The 21,876-nt window shown below is 38.9% G+C and overlaps 2 protein-coding genes across 2 annotated transcripts; both read right to left on the bottom strand.

The window, feature by feature from the left end:
* Positions 1-1,309: 1,309 nt before the first annotated feature.
* Positions 1,310-13,762, bottom strand: clptm1 (CLPTM1 regulator of GABA type A receptor forward trafficking). The gene is made up of 14 exons (XM_070829552.1): positions 13,678-13,762; positions 10,433-10,572; positions 8,220-8,343; positions 7,846-8,004; positions 7,465-7,582; positions 7,269-7,354; positions 6,388-6,508; positions 6,016-6,260; positions 5,520-5,613; positions 5,246-5,436; positions 5,056-5,151; positions 4,703-4,838; positions 3,598-3,765; positions 1,310-2,141 (listed from the first exon to the last, which is right to left on the bottom strand). The coding sequence occupies exons 1-14, from the start codon at positions 13,726-13,728 to the stop codon at positions 1,969-1,971; spliced, it is 1,902 nt and encodes a 633-aa protein (XP_070685653.1). The 5' UTR covers positions 13,729-13,762; the 3' UTR covers positions 1,310-1,968.
* Positions 13,763-16,155: 2,393 nt separating this feature from the next.
* tbcb (tubulin folding cofactor B) lies at positions 16,156-21,696 on the bottom strand. The gene is made up of 7 exons (XM_070829940.1): positions 21,553-21,696; positions 21,055-21,210; positions 20,744-20,887; positions 20,133-20,229; positions 19,757-19,948; positions 18,398-18,470; positions 16,156-18,291 (listed from the first exon to the last, which is right to left on the bottom strand). The coding sequence occupies exons 2-7, from the start codon at positions 21,172-21,174 to the stop codon at positions 18,177-18,179; spliced, it is 741 nt and encodes a 246-aa protein (XP_070686041.1). The 5' UTR covers positions 21,175-21,210; positions 21,553-21,696; the 3' UTR covers positions 16,156-18,176.
* Between the last annotated feature and the right edge of the window lie 180 nt (positions 21,697-21,876).

Here is a 21,876-nt window from a genome sequence, read left to right as displayed (position 1 = left end):
ATGAGAAATAATACACAAGATAGACTAAAGAAGAAAAACATTACTGCTGAATATTTTTTCTAAAAAAGGTATAAAACCAACAGTCCCATCACTCATTGAAACAAACCAGCTGAGGGTCAGTGTTTTGTTGTTAAGGGTCACTAGTCAGAGGCCTCATGTCAGCCTGAATCACTGACCAAACTGATATTATTACTCCTGTTAATCTGAATCCCATCATGATGTGGCCTGAAATTTAGCGGTCTGAAACCAAGCTCCTCAGCTAACAAGCAACCCAACTGTTAAAAAAGTCCATTTAAAGTTTAGAAACAGAAGATTTCTGCAGCATTTCGCTCTTATTTCGCAGACATATCTGCTGTATCTAATATTTTGATGACAGTATTACACGAACTTGTCTCTCCACACAAGCTTTGACTTTTAAGTGACAAACTCAAGTAGAGCTAAAACAATTTAGTGTAACAATTTTGTTAATTAATCGTTTTTAATCACTTTTCCAAGCAAAAAAAATACAAAAAAACATTTGCTAGTTTCAACCTCTTGGATGTGAGTATTGTTTACTTCTCTCATGTTTTACTTCTATCTTTTTACGTTTTCTGACCTTTGTTTGGACAAAACGAGGACTTTAAAAGTCACCACGTTTGGGCTCTGGGAAAAAAAATGTAATGGCTTTTTCACTTAACTGTCGAATCAGAAATGATTCATTAGGGAAATAAATGGTAGAATAATCAATGATGAAAATAGTCACTAGTTGCGATCTATAACTCAAGCCTTCAGGGTGAAGGAGTACAAAGGCCTCGTCACATACTAATATGCATGCTGTATAAGCACACAAATAAACTGTATTTCCGGTCACATCAAGAGAAACAAATGTGAAAAATTAGGTTTCATGCAAAAATATTGTTCTTGAACCCAGAGCGGTTAGTAAAAACTAGAGGGAGTAAAATAGACATTTTAAATCACACTTATGTTTTACTATAAACATGAATGCTCAAAATTTAATATGGACCAACATGGAACCTTCTCTGTTTTCAGGATTTACAGCACTCAAAATTAAAAGTAGAGACACTGTAATTCCTCCGGCACACACCTGAATGTCGGGGTGATGTGAAAACCAGACGTCTGGCCGAGGGGGTAAAATAAAAATGATACTTGCAAATTAGCTATTGCTAGACAGTTCTGACATCAGTATTATTAACATGACAAGCTGAGATTCTGTACAGATTGAGGACATACAAAAGAATGTTTCAGTGACTGAAAAAACAAAAATTAAGTCATTGACAATATTAATATATTTATATTAATACCAACAAGGCTCTTATTTTTTTATGTTCAAGTTTAGAACATTAACCATTTGTTTAAAATTGAGGGTAGTAGTCACTGTTTTGTGGGTAGTGGTCCTGTGGGATCATCCATCACGTCTCCAGTCACCACCTCTTTTTTTTTTTTTTTTTTCTACCTCCATCGTGGCTCAAGATCTTTCCAGTTTCCTCCAGCACTACTCACCAGTTTCCAGGCAGTCTGAAACACGGTGCTCACATGGAATGAAAAGAAAAATTCACAAGGAATCTACACAAAGAATAAAAGTTGCACGTGGCCTCTTTCTTCCCTGTATATATATATATATATTTTTTTAAAAATGTAGTATAACTGCGACCCATTCCCCTCCCAGCCTTTACTCCCAGACACCGTTACCCTCCGGAAAATCATACAGAATACAGTACATCACGTTTTGTTTTACTTCACTTGAACTGCAAAACGAGAGGGCGGGGAACAGAAATAAGAATTTACCAAGTCTACACTGAATATGATTCTCTGTGGATCCACACAGAAATCAGGGGGAACAGTTGAACTGCATTTTTTTTTGTAGTGGCGTCCATGACAGCTAAGCGACACCTCCCCTCCCTGCCTAATTTCCACAAGTCCTCTTCGCCCCATCAGTGAGGGCCAGGGAGGCAGATAAGGGCGTGGGCTTTAATCGTTCTTCTTCTCCCCCTCTGGTTTGTCTGTGATGGCGGCGGCTGCGGTGGGAGCAGCTTCTGCCGCTGGTTTGTTCTGGTCTACTCCACTCGTGCCAAACTCATTGACCCTGTTGGGATCGACCCGATAGATCCAGCGCTGGTAAAGGTAGATGAAGAACACCACATCTGCAGGAGGGGAGGACAGAGTTTAGTGCAGTTCTATAGAACACCCCCCATTTCCCTCAGGACTTGGACTAGTCCATCGCCCCCAGCTGTGGCAGCAATAAATTGAGCCAGTTTTGCTCCTGTTTGTACAGGCAGGATCAGTCCAGTATGGCATCAGCAGCAGACTGGAGTGGTTCACTTGTTTTGTCTGGATGTGTGTAGGTGGACACAAACTACACCATTTCATAAAAGGGGAATAAAGCACTGGACGATACATTGACAAGTGTGGACAACCATTATTCACCATTTTGAGATGCCTGCACCTTCTGACCGAGGACAGGAATACATAGCTGCAGCACACTAGTTTTAACGTATAAATAAGGTCCAGAGCACCAGAGAGAAAATATACTTTTGGCATTTATTTGCTTTATTTGATAGCAGATGTTGGGGATTGACAGGAAAGACAGGCGAGAGTGGGATGACAAGCAGGTGGATTCGAACCAGGGCCGCTACAGTAAGGACTCAGTCTTGTAGGTTTGCACTCTACCTGGTATTTAGGTTGGTAATCATGTAAAAATGTGTATAGTGCATATGACCAAGCTACACTTAACTCAAAACAGCGTGTGGGTTAAAATTAATGTGTGCTGAGTGTTAAACTATGTGTGCTAAATGCTTAAAACGACTTTGACTCAAGTGATGTATCCATGTTTGTTTGGTTTTCAAGCAATTCTGTAATTATGAGCCCAGTTAAATATATTAGAGCTTTCAGAAAGACATCGTTTTGTGAGGTCATAGCTACCAAAATCTAATCAGCTCATCCTTGAGTCCAAATTCGATGAAATTCCCTAAAGACCTTCCTGTTCACGTGAAAGGAGAACAGACAAGCTGAAAACATAGTGCCTTCAGCCACAGCTGTCATAAAAATATATGGTACAGATCCTTCAGCTCTTTAGGTGGGGCAGTAGTCTGGATTAATTACAACAGTTTGTGATTTCTGATGCATCAACATGTAGCAAAACCAAATTACTCCAAACAGTTGTACTTAGTGGTAACATCTGTGAATCTATTAAATGTAATTTGATCAGCGTTGTGACTCTTAAATAAATATTAAATATTAATCAAATATTATTAAATTATTTGGTAATAGCAAAGTGAGATCTAGTGAGTTGACACAAGGTGGAGATGGGGGATTCATTATAACGAATGCTGTGGCAGACATCAAAGGCTGGTGATGAATTTGACAGTTGCTCTGTGGTTACAGGGAATCACACACACAACGCCATGACTGACAATAACTCAAATCTGTCTGGATTAGCTGCCTGCCTACTTCAGCTGCCACAATGCTGAGCAATGATTCAATTCTGAAACCTCCTCCAGCAAAAATACTGTACATCTGACTTCACCGTCATTGAGCTACAAACCCAAAATGGTTCCTCTTGAACATCAGAAATAAAATAGAAAAGCGGGGAGGACGTACCATCTCTGAGGCATCCTATCCTGTACATCATCGGCATCTTGATGACGAAGGCAAACAGGTCGTCAATAAAGGTATTGAGAGCCTTGTAGGTGAGCATCCTCCATGGGAGGTGAGCCACAGACTTCATTTTGTAGTTGATGAAGAGCTGCGGCGTCATTGTAATGAAACCTAAAACCCAAAAACAAGGAGAGAAAGGAAGAGAATATCAACAATTTTTACACCAGAGGCAGTTAATTAGACAGCAAGCAACGTGACTGAGTGTGCCCTCATGAAGTCTATTAATACACAGAGCATTAGCAGAGGCTATTGGGAATGGATACGTAACCATGATGCAAGTATGAAAACATTAGCAGTATGTACATCCACTTACAGACAGATGATTAAGAGGGGCGGCGATAACCAGCCTTTTTCTGTGGCCTTTAAAAATAGATTTACATAAACAGGGACAAAACCTGTTGTATTTGATGTGTCCTTCTCGAGGAAAATCAATAATACACTGAAAAAATTAAATGTAAATGGTGCGAAGGAGAGTTAAGAATGACTACACAAGAAAATGTGTTGAATTCTGACTAATACTGTATATTAGGTATATGCTGCATCTCTCTTAGGTTACGATTTTTTTTTTTTTTTTCTTATGACATTTTTCACTTTTACTCGTGTATATACAGTACTTGTTTCATATTTTTTTAAATGAAGTTTTTTAGTGACTGACAAAAAAAAAAAAAACTAGAGCCATCTGTAGTAATTCTTTGCAAACTTCAGCATTTTGGGGTTTCGGTGTCATTGCAGTCATGATTTGAGTTCCTGTCCAATATGTTTGGACTTCAACCTTGTGGTTTAAACAGACATCAAATATTACAATTCATTGATATTTACATGCTGCTTGGATTCAGCGTGTTCACATTAGCTAATTCATGCGCAAAATTATTTCTAATAGGTAAATGCCCGTCTCTTCCAAGAGTCTCTGCTTTTTCATGGTGTTTCTTTTACTGTTAAAAAGTCCTGTCCTGTTTATGTACCATCAAGTTTCAACACTTGAACTCAATATAAGCGTTAATAAGACGAAATGATAAGTGGAGTATATAAATGCTTGAGACGAACTTACCAAAGGTTAACAAGAAGCCATAGAGCATGCTGAGTACCCATGAGTACCAGCCTTTGTGCTCTACGTACAATAAACTGTAGACCGCATAGCAGCCAAACAGGGGGTAGAGCAGCCACGACAAGTACTTGAAGGCCATCTGTTCAAAGTGAGAGAGAGAAAAGGAATCATCAGAAACACCATTGATAAGAGGACTCAAAATACCACTTATTAGTTTGCTTTTAAAAGACATACTAGTGATATTTCATTCATAAGTACTGAGCTTAAGGAACTATCCTATACAAGTATTTCTAGAGCAGTGTCCTCTGAATGTGGCTGGTGTTTAGAGTGTGCAGCTGAGTAATGGCTTAACTCACATCGTCGTAGATTTTGGTTGAAGACTCAACATATGTTGATTTGTCTGTGCATACCAATCTTGGGAATATTCCTGCAATTTTGTTCTCTCTGTCAAACTAGAGAAAGACAAAATCGGTGGTTACTGGAATATGATAAAAACAGCGGATTGTAATGAATGTGCCTGAAAATACAAGCGTTGTTGTGACTTACTCTGACGTCCATGACCTTGGTGATTTTCCACAGGTCAATAAGAAGGCCGATGAAGACGCTGACCTGCACCACAAAGTTGGTTTCATTGTCCAGGATGTACAGCAGCACCACGAGGGACTGAAACACTCCAAATATGATGGAGCGCACAGAGAGGCCTTCAAGAGACTGTCTGCTGTTCCAGAATTGGATATCTGAGGAGGAGACGGCGCTGAGTCAAAGCTGAACATTCAACAGATACCGTATAAACCACTCTTGCTAACAGTTGTGAGCTTACCATTCTTGAAGGCAAGAAACTCGAAGATGCTGTGCACAATGGAGACAACAATGGTGAGTCCCAGCAGGTACGGGTTGGTTTCCAAAAGGGCCACCTATATAAAGAGTGTGTTTTTAATCTGAAGTTACAGCAGAGGAAACAATCTCACTTTCTCTGTTCAATCAGGAAGTGGATTATGGTGAAAATCAACGGTTACGACTAAAAAACATTTCTAAACTTTCACTACCTAGTATGAACATTGTGGATGTGACCCCACATAACCCATACATTTGAGGAATGATGATACAGTACAATGTTTTGGGCTTGATTGCATATAACTGACTAAGGTATTTCTCCAATGTATCATGACATAAATATCTAAATATTAATCTAATATGAAGGAACCCAAAAGCAAAAAGCAAACCTGCGTCAAAGAGCCAAAAGTAAATACTTCCCTCTCAACACATCTGATGCAAATTTTTCCAGTTTTCTATCAGTGCACCTCTTGACTTCTTACCTTGACAGAGTCTTGGTCTTCATCAGACTGCTCGTAGGTGTCCTCCGGTAGGAAGTTCCACGGTGAGCGCGCATTCTGGGCAGCGTACAGCTGCCAGCGCCACAAGGACAGCGGGCAGTAGACGAGGCGCAGCGGGAGTGTTGTCAGAGTATCGTTGATGGAATAGTAGTCCTTCTGGAGGTTCCAGTAGTCATTGAAGTACACAATGGGATAGTAGTCGCCACTTACTGCATCGAATTTAACATCTAGGGGAAGACAGAGAAGAGAAGAGTGGAAAAGAAGATTCATTAGCTGGGACATTAAATAACTGACCTTTTAAAACCAAAAGCATTGTGCAGTAAAGCAAAGATAGCAAAGTTGGGAAGAACTTACGCTGGTCTAGAGGAGGAGGAACGGAGCCCTTGACCCAGGCAGTGTGGTCATCTACCATGTTGATGGTGAGGTTGGGGTGCCAATGAGAGATGATCTCCACTGGACCGTGGCTCTCTGCCCGCTGTGACGAGACACATCAGTCACGTCAGTGAGTCAGTTTTCATTTTAATTTGTTTAAATGTAGGTGCTTCGCTCAAAGCCTCTTCCAGGATTCCAGAAAGTCAAAAAGGTCATTAATTAAACTTTAGCCCTTAAAGTCTATCTTGTGGGGTTGGTTCCCCAGCAGTACATAGTCACTTTAATTCATTGCATGAAGATGAAATTGGTCTGTTCCAGGAAATAAATTATGTTGAGGAAATCTTGATGAAAAGTCTGCATGAATGAGGCAATTCTGTTTTTACTACATCAGAAATGTAGTTTTTAGGAGGCAACTTTAAATACTATTGTCATGATACCCACATTTGTCCAGAGGCCATCAAGTCCACATAAAACACAGTGTACATTACCCTGACCAATACTGGATTTCTGAAGCCAAAACTGATTGATGGATTTTTGGAGTTAAAAATATAATGAACATTAATATTTTTCTTATACAAATTGATATGAATCCCCCAGATTTGTAAAATTATGACCAATACACATACTGATCAGGACATCTTGCAGTTATAAAAATCAACCTATGAACAAATTATGAAATGCTGATGTTGTTTCTACATGCCCGCAAACATGGTTTGGCACTTCTACGCTGCAATTTTCTTCTTACTTAATAACCCAATATATCTACAATGAGCTAGTATTGGCCAATAGTATTGACCTGGCTGATTTATTGGTCTAGCTCTACAGTGTATAAAATAATAACAATGAAACAGTAATATGCCAACCTTGATCATTTCAGGATCTGCTTCCGTCTCTCCTGTTAGCAGATTCTTGGTCTTCTGAAACTTTCTTCGCTTGAACTTATTCAGCACTGAAAGAGTTAACAAATAAAGATTAGCAGACAGTAATTATCACGAATATTAATCTAATCAAAAATCAAAGCTTTAGCCTCAAGTGTATAATTGTTCCACGTGTGCTTACTTCGCGTTGAGTGAACTGTGGACAGTCTGCGATACTGTCCCTTGCGTTTGGGGTCTGGGTGGAACCCACTTTTAGTGAAGTAGATGTGCATGTAAAGAGAGCCGTTATGTTTTACTTCCTGCAAGTGCAAACCAAACAGGAAGACATATTAGAGTTTCAGACACATTAACATTACAAATCCATCAAATTCATTCATTCACCAACTCGTCTTTCCTTCCCTTGACTAACGTCTGTGTCATTTCTTAAACTAATAGCTGCTCCTTCTCACCATCCATCTGTCACTGCTCTCTCCCTGCTCCCATGCATAGCCAACTCTCTCTCCTCTCAGTCCAGCTGCATATCTCTAAACTGCACCTCCCCACCATCCTCAGTCATCCCCACCTCCGGGATCTCCATCTCCCTATAGTGCTCGTAACAGCCGTCCCCGTTCTCCCCCGTGGTCCAGTCTCCATATACCAGGTCCCTCTGGAACCAGAACAGGGCTTCTGTGTTGTTGAAGTCGGTGAAGACCTCCTCCTGGGACACGTACACGTACAGATCCTGCAGGCATGATGAGAAAATAGAGGCGTTTATGATGTTATAGCATCAGGGGAGAGTAGGCAAGTTACTCTGAAAGGGAGAAATAACACTGATCCCCTCAAGTATTTGAACAGCAAACTACAGTATGATGGCTGTCAGCTTCAATTCAATTAAAAATGATTAACTAAACAGCTGGCTGTGGAGATAAGGCGATGGACAGAAGGGACAGGTAATACCATGAGGGTGTCCTTGGGGAAGAGGTTCCTGCTGGGTACTCTGGGGGCCCCGGCTGGCGTGTTGGGGTCAGGAGTAGACGGCCCTCGACGGAACCAGCTACTGATCGCCCAGATTATGAAGATTCTGGAGGAACGAGTGCAAACGGAGTCAGAGGAAAAGAAGATTTATGAAATAAGTAGTTAAAGAGCAGAATTACAGAACAGAGGGGGGTTGGATTAATACTTAAATGGAAACTTTCCCTTTTTTGAACCAGCTTTCAAATCATTACAATGAGGGTGCTAAATGCAAATGAACAATGTTTTCAGCAACAACTTTTGTCCACGTTGCCTTCACCCACAGCTCCCTGCCCTTTTGACGCCTCGAGGGCTTTGTTTAAACTACAGCTCATACTTAGACATTTTTTACACTCGCCACGAGAAAACAATTTAAATAGTTTAATAGTCAAGCACTGCCAGCCAGTGAGGATAATGGCGCAATGGTTATTGTAGGTTTTCTACCTTTTGAGCAAAAAGGAATACCACAGCCTTTATTTTCTGTTTTCTATGGTAGAGTAGCACAACTTTTAAAAATATTCCTGGCTTTCTAAAGCATAGACTGCCCAGTTTTATGAAAAGACCATCTTTCCAGCAGTGATATAACTTCATTAAATTTGTTTGCAAATGGACAAATACTGGGTACGGTGGCATACAGATTTCAGACAACGCATTTTGTCTTGTGATCTGAAGAGCAACTACAGGAGTGAAACCAAAATCTGATCAAACTGCATTACATTCAGACTTTAAGCATTTCTTGCCTCATAAATCAGGTCTAAAAAGACAAACTTCAAAGTGAAAGGACAGCACAGAGCACTCTGTGGCAATATTCTGATGAACAAATTTCCAACATCCCTGTTTTTGTGGTTTTGTTCAGTGATATAAGACAGAAAATACATTATTTGTATGCCAGTTTAACCCTGCACAACCAAAGAGGGAAGTATACATAGTTAAATCTATAATGAATCTATAATTTTTTTCTGCATAGAGAACTGTGTGAGTAATAATAATGATTTGCTTGAATTGTATTTATAATCTTATGTCTAGTAGTGCAGTTTTACAGTACAACTGCTGGGGGTGTAGTAATGAAATATGATCCATCACAATGCATCCAAATCATGACGCTGAAATGTGTTAAAAAAAAACCTTTGATCACAAAGAGGAGTATTTTAAATTGTTAGTATAGTGTTTTCTTTTAATCAAATAAATGGACCTGTTATTTTACTTGAGTGGCTGCTGATTGGCAGGCAGAGTTACCGCCAAAGGCAGGGAAAACCAACCATAGGGTTTTATTCAAAGTAGGTGCCAAAAAAGATGTATACTGATGTATACACACATGCTGTGCTTTGCATGAGCATTTTAGTGCAAAACAACCCTTGTTCCAGCAGCATTGCACATTTGTTTACACAGGAATATATACCTCAGTATTAACTGGTTCCTGAATCAGCAAAACATAAAAGCTAACCGTTAAAATACCCTGACAACCACAATGATCTACAAACATTAGTCAGCAACACATAACTGACATCCACCACAGTGTGGGAACACTTACTATGAGACTACTGCACTCCAGAGAGTAGAGTAGTGGGTCGGATTGTAAACTCTGACTGTGAAAGAACCAAAAAACTGTCTAATAATGACGCTTTGGTCCATGGATTTTAATCAGGGAAAATTACTCAAGTGAGAGCACTTGATCAAGTGCAAGTGCAGGATTGTTTTTGTTCTTCCACCATCACCACAGTCAGAAAGTAGCACTTATTGAACAACTGAGTAAATATAGTGGGCAAAGCACTGAACATTTATGTAGACAATAATTAGACAGCCGTTTAGAGATCTGACCCTTGTTAACCCATCAAGAACAACTTCTCCCTTGTGACTTAAACAAAACAGAAATCCATCAATAAACTATTTGTCTTGCTCATTTATGCTGCAATTTGCACAGCAGGAGACGAAGGAATAGATTTGTTTTTAAAATGAATAAATTGGGATAGCATGACAGAGTGGTGACACAGACTGGAAGCTCATATGTATTCTGACACAATTTGATTATAAATCACATCATGTATTTTATTGATTATTTACACTCGTGGCATCAGAGTAAGCTTTTATCTGTGGGCTGACTCTCTGCTTGTAAAGAAAGCGTGAGCCGGTCAGATTAAAAGACAAAAAGGAAAACCCACCTGAAGAGGACTCCTTTAATGACCTGCCATGCATTAGGCGCTTGTTGCTGCTGTTGCTGCTGCTGTTGAGGATCCTGTGCATTTTCAGCTGTCTGCACAGTCTGGCCATCTGTTGTTGCAGCAGTCCCATTGCTGCTCACCTGCAACCAAACAGACACACACACACACACACACACAGTGTCAGTGTAGCCAAAGAAAGCCACAATGATGGAGCAGCAACGGCATCATGCCATGAAGTATGTCAAACAAAAACAGCTTTACTGGCGGTAAAAAGGAGACTCTCTTGGTTAGATGAAGCCACGGTACCTTACTGAAAGCTCCACGTGGTGATACAATGATAATCTATAAGAGGAATCTATAAAAAAGGTATGGAGGTGTAGATAAGGTGACAGAAATATCATTCATCCCAAATTTTGTGTTTCAGGTAGTTTATTAACACTAATTTCAGCTTTACTCCATGATGGACTAAAGTGAGGTTATAAAGCATAGCAGTAAATTTGCAAAGGAGTGAATGTTTGTTGTACTTGGCAACCACTTTAATAACAGAATAATCATTTGATTTAAGTCACACATCAAGCACAAATGCCAGACTTTTCCTCACCCACTTTTTGATTTTATCCCTGTTATACAATTGGAAATCAAATAAATGTGGGTTTAGGCTTTTCTGGTCACACAAAACAAGCGATTTTAAGACGTAACACAGGGCTCCCGAAAACTGAAACTGCCATCATTCTTTGCCATTTTCTAATATTCTATAGACTGAACACTCGATTGGAAAACTGTTCAATAAAGATTGATTGATGTAAAGAAAATAAATGTTGTTGCAGACATACCTTAATTATGAATGACATAACATATAGAGATGACAAATGTCAAATGGTGAGACAAATGTCAAATGTAATTTCTACACAGATTATACCACCTACATTGATCACTGATATTGACAGGCTACTATTTATTTAACTGTCATGATCTACTGACCTAATAGAGCCTTTGTAGTTTTGGCATGGTTTAAACAACTCTTCTGGGGTAAAAGTCATGTGAGTACCAGCATGCATATTTACATATTAGCATATTAAAAGATCAGTTGTTGGTTTGCTTCGGCGTGTTGTTGTAACCCTCCCACCCCTTCAGCAAGGCCACATTTTATTGAAGTGACACAATACACAAGCGCATGCCAAGTCATGAGACTCATTGACTATCTAAACATCTAATCTCCCCCATTGTCACCAACACAAGGGAGACCAGAGCTTGGCCTCTAGAAACAAACAACACTTGCGGGTAAAAAATGTTTTCTGCTAAGCAGGTTGTTTTCACTTATCAAGGGGCCTAGAAATGAGTGAACAGTGAAAATGTTACGGTTTGCACCATCATTTTTAAAGGCCATGAAGTGGCTCAAAATAGAGCTTTTTATCCCCGCTGCCACGTTGTGTTGTGTTAAAATAGGAGCAATTCTATTATCAGAGACATGGATCTGTGTGTCCTGGAGGGATCGGCGTAATAGCCGTTACACAGACGGGATGACCAATATGCCTACCAGCAGAAATGGGTTATCTGTTGCAGCTCAAGATAATAATTTACAATTTACACACTCTGAACAAGGATTAACAGTTAACCACCTATTCAGGGACAATGTTTCACACTGGATTATCACTGCATGTGGGTGTCTGAGTTCAGAGGAGTGAGTGGTTCACGCTATTCTGGTAATGGTTAAGAGAAAGCAGGCTGCAGAAAAAAGCAAACGAATATGCAATATGAGGCATATAAACAAGGATATAAAAGTGAATGTGTGTCAGTTACTAAAAGCTAAAATCATTACAGACATGTGTCACAATGCAAATGGATGCTATTTCAGACATGACATTGTTGGCTTCATCATATGTGTTGCACTGGGTCCTGTACTATGAGAAAATGAAAAGCATAGACCGGTGTCTTTTAACTGCTTCACCAGCAGTGAGCCGCAAGAGCAACATAAGTGTCTCATCTAAAACTAATAGCGCATTTATCATGTTGTACCCTTGCCCTAGTTTCTGCTGCTTGTGCATTATCATTAGATTTGAATCACAGAGGAAGGCGTCTGTTATTTTGGAGGATAAAAACCTTTCAAAAAGAAGAATCCTAACAAAGACTTCTCTGGGTGAAAACCTGTTTTGTTACCCGTTTCTCAAAATGCAAATACTGATTTACCCAGATGCTTATCTTTATTTATGCATAGCTCTGTGACTTTAATGTAATTACAACACATGAGAGGGGTCAGATTACTAAAGATTTAAAACAGAAACCATGAAAGAAACCAAAACTAAAAAGGTATACCACGTCCTGAAACAATCCACTGATCAATCATTAGTCGAATAACAAAAGATACTGTCTTTAACAGAGAAAAGACACCAAATATTTGCTATAGCTATACAATCTGCTTGTTTTATCACATCCATGTTTTATCTCACTGGAAATGTTGGCGTTTGTTTGGCCAAAGACTGACAGACTTGATTGAGCACAAGGGAGACCAGTGGAGTGATGATTCACTGTGACCTCTGATAACTTGTGATGTGCATTTGTCACTCCGGAAATAATTACTAGTTTAGCTGGCTAGATACTGCCATAAAACACCTTCAAGAATCGCTATTACAACAATTTTTTTTTTAAAAAAGGGGGAAAAAAGCATTTTCCAGGGGTTAGGTGACTTTGACGATGGATAAATTACACCTGATTCATTTAGCAAAGCTGTCACAAGATGACAGGATGAAACTTACGAAAACAAATACATATATATAGATATAACATACTGGACCTGAAGTTTCCTCCTGAAATGACTGTAAATGACACAATATTTAGGATTAGGTGGGATAAATGTGTGTGACTGGCCTGGTTAGTGAAGCCGAGCTGCGTGCTTCAGGTTCAGGCCTTGTTAGCTAACTGACACACCGCAGCAGCCAGCCGGCTCACACCATCACACTCAGGAGTCAGCTAATCATACTGTCACTTTTAAATAAGAGTGTGTTTTCGGGTGATATTTGTCCGGTCACACCGCTTCTCGCTCCGTCCCTCTGCCCGGTAACGGTGAGGGTTTCTCCACACATCGTTAACGGCAGGAGGGGGGTCGTTTTAAAAACCAACCGGCGCTGACAACGTCAACAACACGTTTAAAATGTTACCGGCCCCGCAGTCAACGCTCACACGCCAAACTGCCCCCTTCCCCCGGACAAGGAAAGCAAACAGGCTAACAAGAGTGTCATTCATTTTACCTCGCCGTTGCTCACGGTAGCTTTAGTTGCTTCGCTCTCCTGCGTCGCCATCTTTCCTTGTCTCCAAAGCGCGCACACATGCGCGCACACATACACACACACACGCACACACACACACGCGCGCACACACACATACACTCACTCACCACTCCACACTGCTGGAAGGGAAACCACGCCGTGTATCGCGATAATTCAGTTGTAGTGTCATTGCAGTGACGTAGGACGGAAGTGATGAAACTTTTTTTTTACGTGTGTGTATATAAGGTTAGGGTTATATATATATATATATATATATATATATATATATATATATATATATATATATATATATATATATATATATATATATATGTATATTTTTTCTGAACATGTGAACACACAAAAAACAACATACAACTCGCTTAGGACTGCTGATTCAAACAAAAACAAAAACATTAATAAAAAAGATGGGATCAACTTAGAAATAAAATAGAAAAGGCATCAAATAACCAAACTAATACAGCGAGGAGGAGTATAGACTCAAAACAACAGAAAATGAGACTCATCATTAGGAAACCTTCACCTAAATTTGGTTGAAGGCGTTTTTTAAAACCATGGATTAACCAAGCAAAGCAGGCCTTAACATTTGTCCATTTACTGCAGTGAATATGATAGTTACCCATAAGGTATTACTTTAAAATGAGTTTATTCTTCATTCTTGGATTTATTCTTGGTTTTCTCCATGGAATTTATCTGGTTAAACAACAACAACAACAACAACAACAATTCTAGTGGTGCATTAATGTCAAACGCTGAATTTGTAAACAGGGGAGTGTTTGATGTGATCCCCTCTGGTTGGTGTCTGTAGCTTTAGAAACTCTGTAGTGATGTTACTACCGCTGGATCCTGTTGTTACTGTTATGGTCCAGGCCTGTTTTCCTCCAATAACAACTGTAATATACATCCATAATTTCATAATGAAATATCTGTTTCAAATGTTGTTTTCTACTGGATCAACCTTACTTCAGATCCGGACTGGAAAGGGCCTACTTTCAAATAATATTTGATTATTAATAAGGTTAAAGAAATATCCTTCAAAATAACCAATTGTTAACATCCAACCAAAGTATTCCTACAAAGATACATGAAGGGCATTGATGTGGACTGCTCATTTTGTCACGTGGACCCAGAAGATTTGTGTCAATTACTCTGGTCTCTTCCCCACGTCTATCCCAATATATCGTTTCAGATTTTTCCCTTTCCTATGACAATATATTGTTTGGCTTTTTTAAATACCCATCTACCAAAACAAATCAATTCAATATCATTAATCTGATCTTATTACTTTGAGCTGATTTTTGAGTGTTGTGATGTGATTCGTGTTGATGTTCCTATCCATGGCATTATTCATTCATATGACATCTATGTTTGTTATGGCATTTGTCAATAAAATCTATTAAAAAATGCATGAAGCTGATAAATGTTGTAAGCTTCTGTGACAGGGCTGATGAAACAGCGTGAAACATTGTGCTTAGTCATGCACCTCAGGACATGTAACCTCATAAAATCAAAGCTTTCAAAAAACAAAAAATGGAACCTGCACTACTTGCTGTTTATTAAATAGCTTTACTACATTTTATGCTGCTTTATACGTCTGCTCACTGCATTTTGAAGGGAGTTAAAATTAGTGATATCTCAACTAGTTACTACACTAAATGCTGCCTATATGTCACTTCAATAGTAATGATATTTTATCTAATCATTATTCAGTCAGGATGTCTCATTGAGATAAAGAATTCTTTTACAAGAGACCTGAGAACAAGCAACATTCACAAAAACACACAGAACAAGAAATGTACATAACGCAATTACACATTAACAAGAATTAAAAGACTTAGACTAAGACTTAGACTAAGTCAGTTTTAATATTGGCCAAAATCACAAATTAGGCTGGACAATTTGTGGATTTGAAGCTTTTTTAAGACTTTTTATTCATATAAGGAAAACAAACCCTCATCTGGAGAAACCTCAGTAAGAGCTGAGGGATCCCTCCCCCAGGATGGACAGACATGTAATATTCATACAGATTAGTTAGAAATAGCTTCACTCAGATAATTTGAGGACCATGACAGCGACCAACAGAGGTGACTATGAGATGCAGCATAGATCTGCTGAGTTTGGCACGTCAGCCTTTTCTGTTAGAGAAACAAACTCTTGGAGCTTAGTAGTTATACAAGAGGGCGCTGCGGCTGAACTGATTTTAAATTCAAGATGAACTTAACCAGATCATGCAACCATCACACATGAATGCAAAAACTTGATGCGGCTTAATGTTGTGAAATCTTAATGCTGCTTTCGATGCTGTTATATAGTGAATATGTAAATATAGACATGTACTTTCGAGTAAATATTCTTTGTAATGAAATTAGTTTTCAGGCAGTAAATGTTCCATGTTATGTTTCAAGTACTGACAAACCAACTCAGTCTGATAAGCTCCTGCACTGGCAAATCATCTTTATTATTATGCAATACTCTTTGGCACATAGTAACACCAGCACCTTAGAGATTAACAGAGTTTTTAAAAAAGGAAACAGGACAACACTACATTTTTGTATGTGCAGTAATGACATTTCATTGAAAAGAAAAATAATTCATTTAATTTTTTTGTAAACGTAGAGAATGACAAAATGTGTCAACAATTTTTGAATGGTGACATGAAACAAAGCATAATTAAGGCATATTGTTCATTTGAAATGCAGATGTTGAGTGACTAATGGAGAGAGAGGCAGATCACTGAAGACTGAACACAGGATGGTGCTGTATTGTGTTGACACAGGAGCAATAAACACATCAAATCAAAGTTTTGCAGTTTTTGCTGTTCCTTTTTTTTTTTTTTTTTTTTTGAAACGTTACTCTGATGACCAACCTGCTAATCAGTGGTATCTAATCAAAAATATACATCTAATGGTAAATTGTGAATCTCTGAATAAATACAATTAATCTTACACTACAGATGGGAAACATAAAGGTATGTTTCAGAGCACAGAACATCTACACTGAATGACTTTTTACTTATGTCACAAACCTGAACAAAAAACTGTAATACTAGAATAAAGGTTGAATGAAGGGCATGTATTAAAAGGGAAAAGTGCTAACAGAGATTGTACTTTAACTGCATGAAATTCAAAATGTCGTGCTTACATGGAACTGCAAGAATAATAAAAAAAAACAAGTAGGAGTAAAAAAAAAAAAAAAAAAAAAAGGCCTATTATACAAGACTTGGAATTGACATTCAACAAATTGATGTGACACATCTAATAACTTTTTTCCCCAGTGTGCTCTCTCCATAACTTCTGGATTTAATTATTTGTGTTCTGTCGTCCATTTGCATTCAGGACAGCTTAGATTAAAATAACCAGACAAATTTGATTCAATTGATCTCATGTAAATAGTCAAAATTGAGCCTTAAACTTTAAAACTGAATTATTATTTTTTATTTCAGTGGTTCATAGTTAAGCGGGACACAATCAAGTGCAACAAATTTGACTTTAAACGAGAAGAATTCAGTCACAGAAAACTAAAGGGAAACTACGTCTGAATTCCACTAGGAAACCTAAAAAGGGGACTGTTTTATATACTACAAACACACACAAAGTGAAATCTAAGGAATTTAAGGTTGCTTTAGAAAGGAAATATCTACCGCTGAATACTTTCACTCTTATTCCAGGAATTACAAACCTACATATGTGGCTCAAAACAGCTGTGTGGCACGATGGACTACTGAGGCTCCCTTAGGTGGGGATTAATTTCATATCTGTCAATCGTCTGTGAAACATGGTGGAAGGAGTTTGACCTCTAACGAGAGATTTTAATGAAAGACTGGAAAATATTTCTCCAGTTTATCTTAATTGGTCAAGAATACAAGGTACAATGCCGCTGTTCATTTTAGAGTCAAAGTATTTTAGGCAGGGATCTTCCTTCAACAGACAGTTGCCCAACCCATGGACCACTCTTTGCAATTTACAGTCTTCAAAAAGCTAACAGTTAACTATAAACAGTTATATACAATCATCTTTGTACAAACTGATATAAACTGAGCGACAAGTTCTACTAAAGCTTGATAAATAAAACTGAATTTGTGAAGTGAAGGAGTACATGTTAACCTTCTTTGAGCTGTCTCACATGCAACAATAAACCCTTTCCTCTATCAAATCTTGTTAGTGAGAGCCCCACTTGTGGATTATTCTGTACTATTATCATACACAGCACACCAAGAGATGTACTCAGACCTCCAACTTTATCAGGCTGCATCTGCGTTAGTGAGACAGAACTTGAATCTAAAAGACCTTTAGACACAGCTCTTTGGATCATGTCCTCCAGAGAAGCACAAAACAAAAACAAAAAGTAAAATTTGTTACAATTACATTGACTTTCATCTCTGGTTGGTGAGTGGAAAACAGCTTGAGGTTGACGCTTAAATTTCAGGGCAGAAAAACATCACTTTTTTTTTTGTCACAGTCCTACATCTCATCTAAACCGTAATCCTCCTCAGGAAAGTCTCCCACGGTCACACTCAGGGGCTTCAAAAATCCACCATATTTGTTCTCACATTCAAAGTATCGCTTCCCTTCAACACTGCGGAGACACAATTTATGAAAAAAAAAAGACGCGGTCAGATGCAAAATCAGGACCAATATGATCAGCATTGTGCATGGCAGAGAGAAAAGGTCAGTGCTCTTACGTTCCATCGTGCTTTCCCAGAGGCTCATCGTACTTCACACCCACCCAGCAGCCTGGTTTGAAATCTGTTGTGCCTGCAAGGAACATAACAACATTGTTCTTTACACAAGGTACTCGTTTACTCTTATTTTTTTTTTCAGGGTCCTACATTCTCAGTCTTCACTGATTGCTGAAACTGACACACACAGAAAAGACATTTTAATTAGAAATGTTTATTAATCCTTATTGACTACTTATAAGTGGGGTTGGGAACCGAACTCACTACTGTTAGAGGTACCAAGTGAATTACATTGGTAATACCATGTACTTTAAATCAATTTCAGTACCTGAAAGCACATCTGAGAGTGTCGGCTAGATTTTGTGGGGTCCGCTCCTTCTCAGTGTGCCGGTGCACCATTTAACACGCAATGGCAAGCGCTGGGAAAAGTGTTTAAATGGAGTGTAATCTGTCAGCCAGTGGCAGCAACCTCGTGGGTGTCAGCTGACAAAACAAACAATACTGTTGGCCTACAGTGCAAAAAAGCCATAATTGCAAGCATGGACAGTAATGTTTGCAATCTGATTTTATTTAAGCCTGAATGATGTTCAGTTCTCTGTTGTGTCATTCTCCCTCGACATGTTGGCGTTTGTATGGGTCACAACAGTGAAAGTGATAATGTGATAGTGAGTATGACAGGCTGGTGGTTCTAGGGATGGGAGGGGTGCTGATTGTGTGTGGTGTGTTAAATGCTAAAAATAAATAACAAAATGTTCTAAATAAATATAATAACTGATGAAACTGAGAAGTTTGGATGTATCTAATCTAGAAATCAATCTAAAATCCAATGGTGTTATTATTCTATACTAATTACACTGTGCAATCGATATCTAATTCATGATGAGTTAAAGGAAACAAGTTGTCTACTGTCACTTTAATACTGTATATATTGGAGTAAATACAAGCTATTTTTACTGCAATTTAGAGCAATTACTCTATTACTTGCAGTGAGAATTCAAGCAAAACTGATTTGCAAATTAATTTTGAGGATGCTTATATTCACATCAGATGAAATGCGAATCATTTTCTGGGCCCATTTATTTATGTGGGCATTGACAGCATCTTCCAAATGAAACCAAGCACAGCAGCACAAGAAACACTTGAGCAGCTAATCCAAATGTGACTTTTAGTCTCTTAAAACTAACAGAGAAATGCATCAAAAAAAACAGGAGCAACAATTCCTCCTACATTGCTTGCATAGTTTAATGTTTAATTAATAAATCGCAACAAAGTCTGCACTATTGTAGAGAAAATCCTCAGCCACACAGGATTTAAACCAATGCCCTAAAGAAAGAAAACCAGCTAAGCTTTATCCAAACTTACCGACATACATGACTGTGCCAAGCTTCGTGGGTTGCCCAGGGACCTGCACCTTACATCGGTTGCCAACAGAGATGGCCTCTGCCGCAGCCTTCTGTTCTTCCTCCCGAGCAGCAAGCTCAGCTTTCTTCTTGGCCATTTCTTCCTCATTGAAGTGGCCAACACGATGTTTCTTCATGAATGACCTTGCTGTGTCTGAATGGAGACAAAGTTAGATTGTACTAAATACAGGATACTCAATAAACTGGATGCTGTAGAAAAATCGATCAAATCAAATTAGTTGGTTGTTGGCTGGTTGGTTAACAAATTACTGTATGGACCCAGGAATTTCAGTTTATGAGATTAACAAATTGGAGAGCTTGTGTGTGTCAGACTGTACCTGTTCTCTTATCATAAGCTGTATCTGAGAGTTCAAACTTCTCCACTTTGGAAACATCGGTGAATTCGCCCATCTGACTTCCGCTTCTGTCAATAACCTGTGATTCAGGATGAGACACAGATGAGACCAAAAGACCACAATTATAGTTACACACGTTTTAGCCAAAAACTGTAAGTCGCTTAAAGCTTAAAATAAGCATGGTCAGCGAAAAGTTTATCAGCAATTTATTTTCCGCAACATTATTGTTGCATCGTAACATAGTTGTGAGATGCTACTGTATTAAAATCCCTTGCTTGGTGGTGCACTGAAGTGCATGTTAGTACCCCCAAACAAACAGAATAATTAGTGCACAAATGTTTCACTGTATACTTTGGACAATGAACAGATTCCACACGTCTCAAGGAAACTATTGATTTCACACAATATTTTGCACTAAAAATGCTTGTTAAATTAAGCCAATTTGTTGTTGCCTGAAGGAAAAAAAAAGAACTGGATTTGGAAGCAAAGTCCAATCTGAAAACATGTTGCTCACTGTATTTCACTACAACAGGACAGTGGCCCAGAGGCCACCTCGCATACTAAACATGCATCCAAATCATGCAGTTACATACGTGTATTCTGCAGTCATCGTCCACGGGATAGGAGCCAAGCAAAGCTTCATTGTCGTCCAATTTCTGCAAGAACTTGTCTGCTACACTGAACAACTCCAGGTCCATGCCGGTGGCAGGTGCACCCACAACCATCTCCAACTTCCCCTAATTACAATACAAGCAACTTTTTGAGACACCAACATGATAACACAAGGAAAGCAGATATTAAACAATAATCTCAAACGTGTAGTGTGCATGTTAGGTCTGGAAAAAACCCAACAGTAAAGTCATTTGGAGGTGTGTAATATGCAGTGCGTGGTAAACAGTCTCACCTTCAGTTCTGCTATACTAATCCCTCTATTGAACCTGCGCTGCACCTCAAAGGAGGAGATGGTGCTTGTTAGGCGCACGTTCACAGTGGGATTGGTAACTAACACCACTCCGCCGTCCATAATGCCGATGGTGTGATCACAGCTGGTGGTCAGACACTGAAAACAACGGACAGTGTGAGACATTAGCCAACGGGATTGAAAATGACACACCATCTCACAGTTGCAAACACTGTAACGTTGAATAGATCAACTATCTCCTTTCAGTGCAAATGAATTCATGGTTATATTTAGCTCGGTAACAGGCAATTTCTCTCTCATGTTGACACACTTCATCAATTGTGATCATTTAACATTCTTTTATTTTGGCTACCATAGTTTAGCTAGCCACAGACTGCGTTTATGCTAGCTGTTTGGGTGGCTAGCAGCAGTAGCAGAGTCACACTGGATACACTGAGGAACTCGCGGCTAACTTAAGGCGGCCAAACGATGGTTACTTACAAATACGTGTATTTTCTAGTGATGCTAACCCCGAAGCAGACCACAGTACGACACAGTATCCACCTTTCAAAGTACGAATGTCGCAGCGAGAGGTTTCACTGCGTTGCCTCGCCACGCCAAAAATCACGTGACGAGCCCAACCTCATTACGTCACTCTCAGATCAGTAAGAGAGGCGTTAAAAGTATTTTTAAAAATCAGTACACTCCGATTATAAAGTGATCCGTCTTTATGATTTAAGCGTTGTTAAAATAATCAAAAATATTTGTATATAATCTATACTAATTTAAATGCATAGACGTGTCCATACTAAACAGTTCTAACTG

Source organism: Pempheris klunzingeri, chromosome 4, assembly GCF_042242105.1.
Source record: "Pempheris klunzingeri isolate RE-2024b chromosome 4, fPemKlu1.hap1, whole genome shotgun sequence".
Taxonomy (NCBI): Eukaryota; Metazoa; Chordata; class Actinopteri; order Acropomatiformes; family Pempheridae; genus Pempheris; species Pempheris klunzingeri.
This window is presented reverse-complemented; position numbering and strand designations above follow the sequence as displayed.